Source organism: Aotus nancymaae, unplaced genomic scaffold (assembly GCF_030222135.1).
Source record: "Aotus nancymaae isolate 86718 unplaced genomic scaffold, 86718_ANA_hifiasm-v0.15.2.pri h1tg000025l, whole genome shotgun sequence".
Taxonomy (NCBI): Eukaryota; Metazoa; Chordata; class Mammalia; order Primates; family Aotidae; genus Aotus; species Aotus nancymaae.
The window spans coordinates 17,987,293-17,994,214 of NW_026988438.1; the positions used below are offsets into that span (position 1 = coordinate 17,987,293).

General features: G+C 45.2%; 1 protein-coding gene across 1 annotated transcript in view; it reads left to right on the forward strand.

Annotated features, from left to right (window-relative positions):
* The window catches only part of LRRD1 (leucine rich repeats and death domain containing 1), a 29,813-nt gene extending 25,799 nt beyond the window's left edge, over nt 1–4,014 (forward strand). The window contains exon 6 of the mRNA XM_064380298.1: nt 3,782–4,014. Coding sequence (XP_064236368.1) covers nt 3,782–3,968 — 187 coding nt within the window. The 3' untranslated portion in view covers nt 3,969–4,014. The remainder of the gene's footprint in view (nt 1–3,781) is intronic.
* Nucleotides 4,015–6,922: the final 2,908 nt, after the last annotated feature.

Here is a 6,922-nt window from a genome sequence, read left to right on the forward strand (position 1 = left end):
AGTTTCCTTTTGTAGGTTTATAAAGTTGTTTGGTTATGGCGCAAAAACCTGGTATTCAGACGCAAAAGTATTCTACAATGCATAGGAAGGAGAGAAGCTGTTGTTTAGTGGATGGGGTTGGGGTTTGGGAAATTAACAGGATATGGTTGGCAGGGAGAGCGCATGTACGAAAGATTATAACAGATGGGGAAGAAATTTGGGCTTTAGAAGAAGTGTTTTTGAGGTTAAGAACAGAATAGTGACTTGTGGAAGGGAGTATGGAAGACAGGAAGGTATAGGGGTTTGGTACAACTGAGTGGATGGTAACTACAATCTGATTGATGAGGCAGAGTTCTTGGACTATCCTGTAGAGTTTGTCTGGTTTTTTGGACAGGTCGGATAGGGGAAGAAATCTGGGCTTTGGAAGGGGATACACGATACCCCTTTGAGTATAGATGCTGAAGAAGCAGGAGGGTGAATTAAAAGGGCATGTTGCAATAGATGGATGATAACAGGCTTTACATCTTTTAAAGCCTGTTGTGGGATGGGGTACTGGGCAGGATAAAGGTGGTTAGGTTTTAAGGGGATGATGAAGGGTGAGTGACTTATAGCAATGGATGGGAAGGCAGTGTCCCACACCCTAGGGTTAAGGTGGGGGGACATAAGGGGAGGTATGGTTTTGGGGAGGAGGGTGGCAATGAGGTGTGGCTGTAGCCCAGGAATAATCAAGGGAGCAGACAATTTTGCTAGGATATCTCGGCCTAACAGGGGGACTAGATAAGTGGGGATAATTAGGAAAGAATGTGGAAAGGAATGCTGGCCTAATTGACACCAAACTTGGGGAGTTTTGAGAGGCCTGGAGGCCTTGCCGTTAATTCCCACAACGGTTATGGAGGCCAAGGAGACAGGTCCTTGAAAAGAAGGCAGCGTGGGGTGGGTGGCCTCTGTGTTGATTAAGAAGGGGATGGACTTACCCTCCACTGTAAGAGTTACCCAAAGTTTGGCATCCATGATGGTCCAGGGGGCTTTCGAGATGCTTGGGCAGCATTAGTCTTCAGCCACCAAGCCAAGGGTTGGAGCACCAGGAGCTCTGGGAGCAGCAACGTGAGTTGGACGGTTGACTTTCTGTGGGTGACCCACACAGATGGGGCAGGGCTTAGGAGGAATCCCAGGTTGCGGGCATTCCTTGGCCCAGTGGCCAGGTTTCTGACACTTGAAGCAAGGTCCGGGAAGGGTGGCTGGACACTGCAGTCTGGGCACTATGAAGTTTTTGTGAGCCGGTGGTGTGGCTGGGGTTTGTCTTATGGCAGAGGCAAGTATCTGTAGTTTTGAGATGCGCTGCTGCCAGGCAGATTTTTCCCTATTATTGAACACCTTGAAGGTGAGGTTGCTTAATTCCTGTTGTGGGGTTTGATTTTAATCTGTTAACTGTTGAGGGCCAGATTTTAATTTCTGTACCTTTTTGTAATGTTAGGGGCTGACTGGATGACAAAATGCATATTAAGCATATTAAGCATTCTTCAGGGGTGAGAGTAGAAGTAAGGATGACATTTAAATTACTCCAGGTGAGATTATAGGACTGGGTTAAGTATTGGAGGATTTGATGAAAAGGAGCCTAACCAGTGGCCAATTTGGGAAAGGTTGGACAAAGAGAAAGGAACATGCACCTCAACTATGCCTTTGGCTCCAGCCACCTCTCGAAGGGGGAATTGTTGGGCAGGGACAGAGGAGGTAGCCAAGGGACTAAACCGTAAGCTGGACTGTGTATGAGGTGGGGAGGTGACAGGAGGGACGTAAGGATGTGGGTTGTGGGCAGGGGAAGAAGAGGAAGGCTCTCGGCGGGGGGGATTAGGTCCTGGATTAGGGCCTGGTTTGGACAGAAGGGGAGGAGAAAGATTGGAAGGGTTAATGAACAAGGAGGATTTGGGGTTATTGGCAGAGGAAGGAGGGGCAGACGGAAGGGAAGAGAAGGAGTAGAGATTAGGGAGGGATTAGTGTGTAAAAAAAATTCCTGGATGTAGGGAATTTTAGACCAGTTGCCCACGTTGCTACAAAAATTGTCTAAATCTTGTAAAATAGAGAGGTTAAAGGTACCATTTTTTGGCCAATGGGAGCCGTTATTTAACTTGTATTGTGGCCATGTAGTGTTACAGAAGTAGATGAGGCACTGTCTCACTTCATGAGACAGTGAAGAGGCTTGAGGTTCTTTAGAACACAGGCCAGCGGAGAGGAGGGAGGGATAGAGGACGGACGATTGCCCATGGTTCTGGAAAGGCAGCAAAGACATGGAAAATGGGCACGCAACCCAGCCACTTAATAGGCATCCCTAGTTGAGCCTGAGTTGAACCTCCTCGTTGGTGAGCGGCCAAAGAGAGCGTCCTCTACGCTGACCTGCCATCAATATCAGTCATGAGCCTGGTGGGCAAGTGACTATGGTGAATGTCTCCATTATAGTCAAACCCCTATGGAAAACTGGGTCCCCAGATCTGTGACCAACATAGGATTTTTCCAGTCCTGAGCCATATGGAAGAACCTGGTTTACCTGATTTTCCTTGTCTTTGTGGTGGAAAAAGGACGAAACCGAAAGGGAGAGGAAGTGGAAAGGAAAAGACAAAAGAATGGGAAAGCAAAAAGAGAGACTGTTTACCAAAATAGTCGGTGGTATGCGTCTGTGGGTTGGTCTGATCACCCCAGGTCGGTAGGTAGACCTCTCTATGAAAGTTGGAACAGGGGACTAATTTCCCATAGGAGTTCCCCTGTCTGGGATTTCGGTACCAAACGTTAAAACTCATACTTTGAATGAAGAGACCCCACCCCCACCCAAACAGGCTTTGTGTGAGCAACATGGCTGTTTATTCACCTGGGTGCAGGTGGGCTGATGCCGAAAAGGGTGTCAGTCTGAATTGTTGATTTTCTTTTTCTTCTCTCTTTTTAAAATTTTTTCCCTCACTGCCCCTACCCGCCTCTTTTTTTTTTTTTTTTTTTTTTTTTTGAGACGGAGTTTCACTCTTGTTATCCAGGCTGGAGTGCAATGGCGCGATCTTGGCTCACCGCAACCTCCGCCTCCTGGGTTCAGGCAATTCTCCTGCCTCAGCCTCCTGAGTAGCTGGGATTACAGGCACGCGCCACCATGCCCAGACAATTTTTTGTATTCTTTAGTAGAGACGGGGTTTCACCATGTTGACCAGGATGGTCTCGATCTCTTGACCTCATGATCCACCCGCCTCGGCCTCCCCCCTCTTTTTTTTTTGAGACAGAGTTTCACTCTTGGTGCCCAGGCTGGAGTGCAGTGGTGCAATCTCAGCTCACTGCAGCCTCTGCCTCCCAGGTTCAAGCGACTCTCCTACCTCAGCCTCCCAAGCAGCTGGGATTACAGGCAAGCGCCACCATGCCTGGTCAATTTTTGTGTTTTTAGTAGAGACAGGGTTTCTCCATGTTGGCCAGGCTGGTCTTGAACTCCCGACCTCAGGTGATCCACCCACCTTGGCCTCCCAAAGTGCTGGAATTACAGGCGTTAGCCACCATGCCGATTGTTAATTTTCTGTACGGAAACGAGGGATGGGCTGGAGGTAACGTTAACTTTCTACGTGCCAAGCTCCAGGCCAAACTTTTATATAGATTCTTTTCACCAATTAATTTCATCCTCACTTTAGTCTGGTAAACTGGTTTGAAAACTTAGATATACAATATTTAAGGAGTTAAAAGCAATGTTCTGAATTGACAATTCAAATAATTATTAGCAATTTTAATATATGCTAAACATTAATATTTAACTATTAATATTATTAATCATGTTTTTCAGCACTGTTTCATTAAGTGAGAGAGCCCACCAAGCACTTGTTGTATGGAAAACACAAAGTAACAAATTATCACTAACTGCTGCAGCTTTAAGAGATCAACTAATTCGAGCACTAGCTATGATAGGAGCATATGAAATTATGGACAAAATAACAGCTTTAAATCTTTTTACACGTGCAATTAAATTCTAACTGGTGGATCAATATTAAAAACTGAAAACTTTTGATGCACTTATAATTGAAACTGTTTTTGAACCATCTCACTTCACTTTATCATACAAAGAATTGCATCTCTTTTCTTGCATTCTTAAGAGATGATGACGACTTATAACTACCACTCTAATGTTATCATAATAAAATATTGCAGACACTGGTGTGTTTGTTCTGTTGTCTATTATAGTGATGTTGAATTTGAAAATAATCCTATTAAAATTTTTCTATTATATAATGCTTTTATACAATCCATGATTTATAGGTAGCAACATTACTAGTGATTTTCACTGGGGTTAGAAAGCAGAACAGTTTCTTTTTAGATGTTGGCTTAAAAACATAAATAAATATACCATCCCTACTTTTTCTCCACTAGGAATTGGATAGCTTTGTTAAACATAAACTAGGGCCAGGCCAGTAATTCTTTAGTTGAGTGTCCAGACAGGATTGATAAGAGTGGTCATCTGTTGTCTTGTCTGTCATGTGTGCCTCTCCCCTTCTTCTGCTATCAGAAAACCTCTTTCATAGGGGGAATGCATTGCACATATTTCAATGTGGAGCTGACCTTGTCAGGTAAGTTTCTTCCCCGACTCCAGCACTAACATCAATGTCTTCTACCCATTTAACCACAATGATTGATTTTGACTCAGGGAAAGCCATTTGACTCAAGCCAGGCCATTAACAGTTTCCCTTAGATTTTTTTGCAGAGCTACCAGGGAAGATACACTCTTTCTGCAGGTAGGTTATGAGTCTTGGAGTCTTGGTATATCATGCACAGTGTGTAGTTATCTGCTGAGAACTGGATGGTGAGAGAGAGATGGAATCTTGCTTATATTGTCTGATCCTCAATCCCCATATCTGAAGCTAATTTTACTTCTGAACTTTTTACTTTTCACCCACTTAAGGAGCGTGACCTGAGTTTCCATAACTTTGAATGGAAAAAGACCTAATACAAGCGATTAACAATATTGTGGACAGGCTGGGCACAGCGGCTCACGTCTGTAATCCCAGCACCTTGGGAGGCCGAGGCAGGTGGATCCCATCTGAGGTCAGGAGTTTGAGACCAGCATGACCAACATGGAAAAACCCCATCTCTACTAAAAATACAAAATAACTAGGGCATGGTGGCAGGTGCCTGTAATCCCAGCCACTTGAGAGGCTGAGGCAGGAGAATAGCTTGGACCTGGGAGGTGGAGGTTGCAGTGAGCTGAGATTGCACCATTGCACTCCAGCCTAGGCAACAAGAGCAAAATTCCATCTCAAAAAAAAAAAAATATATATATATATATATATATACACATATTGCCATAGTGCAGTTTTTGTTACCTTAAAAAATAATTTTCTGTGTGAGACCATATTAAGGAAAGGAATTTATTTCGCAGGCTGAAATTTAAAGTGTTTATTTTGTTGTCATTTTGGAAGTGCAACATAATATTGGTTTAACAACTATACAGCCTGTGTCTCTAATCCTTCCCTATTTTAAAACTTCTTGCAGTAGGGATAAGAGTACCTGTGGGTTTATATTGGCTTAATGCTGGTTGTTAATGTTTTCCACTGGAGGCAAGGTACCTCCATACAACATTAAAGTGTGAAGGACCTTGGAAATTGTCTAGCGAAGTCTATCTTTTTTTTTTTTTTTTTCCCAGAGACGGGGTCTTGCTATGTTGCCCAGGCTGGAGTGCAGTGGCTATTCACAGGAGCGATCCCACTACTGATCAGCACGGGAGTTTTGACCTGCTCCGTTTCCGACCCGGGCCGGTTCACCCCTCCTTAGGCAACCTGGTGGTCCCCTGCTCCCAGGAGGTCACCATATTGATGCCGAACTTAGTGCGGACACCCGATCAGCATAGCGCACTACAGCCCAGAACTCCTGGGCTCAAGTGATCCTCCCACCTCAGCCTCCCTGAGACGGAGTCTCGCTCTCTCGCCCAGGCTGGAGTGCAATGGCGAGATCTCGGCTCACCGCAACCTCCACCTCCCGTGTTCAAAGCGATTCTCCTGCCTCAGCCTCCCTAGTAGATGGGATTAAAGGCATGAGCCACCACGCCCGGCTAATTTTGTAGTTTTAGTAGAGACGGGGTTTCTCCATGTTGGTCAGACTGGTCTCAAACTCCCGACCTCGGGTGATCCGCCCATCTCAGCCTCCCAAAGTGCTGGGATTACAGGTGTGAGCCACCGCGCAGGTTAGACATGCTTTAAAGTAAGAAGACCAGATAGGATATCATAGAAGCAGCCTAGACAAGAGATGGTGGGGCCTTGCCTAAGGCAGTGGCAATAGGAAGGGTGAAACTTTTAAGGTGGTGGAATTATAGGATCTGATGACTGATTAGATGTGAAGCATGGAGAAGAAGGGCCACAGTGTGCACAGTGATGCCTTTTCTTCATAGGCATTATAGGAGGGGCAGGTAGAAAGGAGGAGACAACGGGTTTAGTTTTGGATTTACTGACTCTGGGATGAACGTCAGATCTCTAGGTAGAGGTGTCCCGCAGGCAAATGAATATTCCTACTCATCCAACCAGCGCCTTGCAGTTTTGTCTTATTCGCTACTCTTATTTCCTAGCTTAGCACAAAACCTAGTTCTTAACATTGAGTAAATAAATGAATCTGGTCAGGCGCTCCTGTGAGTGATCTGGAAGGAGTTAAATTTGGCAGTTATGGGAGACGCTTATGTGAAGCCATATGAGTGAAGGTTGACTGTGGCTGCAAGACCGAACTCAGCTTCAGAATCCTTCCGGCCGCTAAACCTTCAGAGTAAGCGGCGTCCTTGGGGAATGGTGCCTCAAATGGCTCGCGACGTCCTATAACGTCTACATTTATTTTGGAAAATTTGTTTTCGTAAAACCCAGCATGCCTAATCACCAACATTTGTTAACTTTATGGCGGCACATTAATACCTGTCAGGTTGATTTTAATTGGAGTGGGACGGGGCTGACCT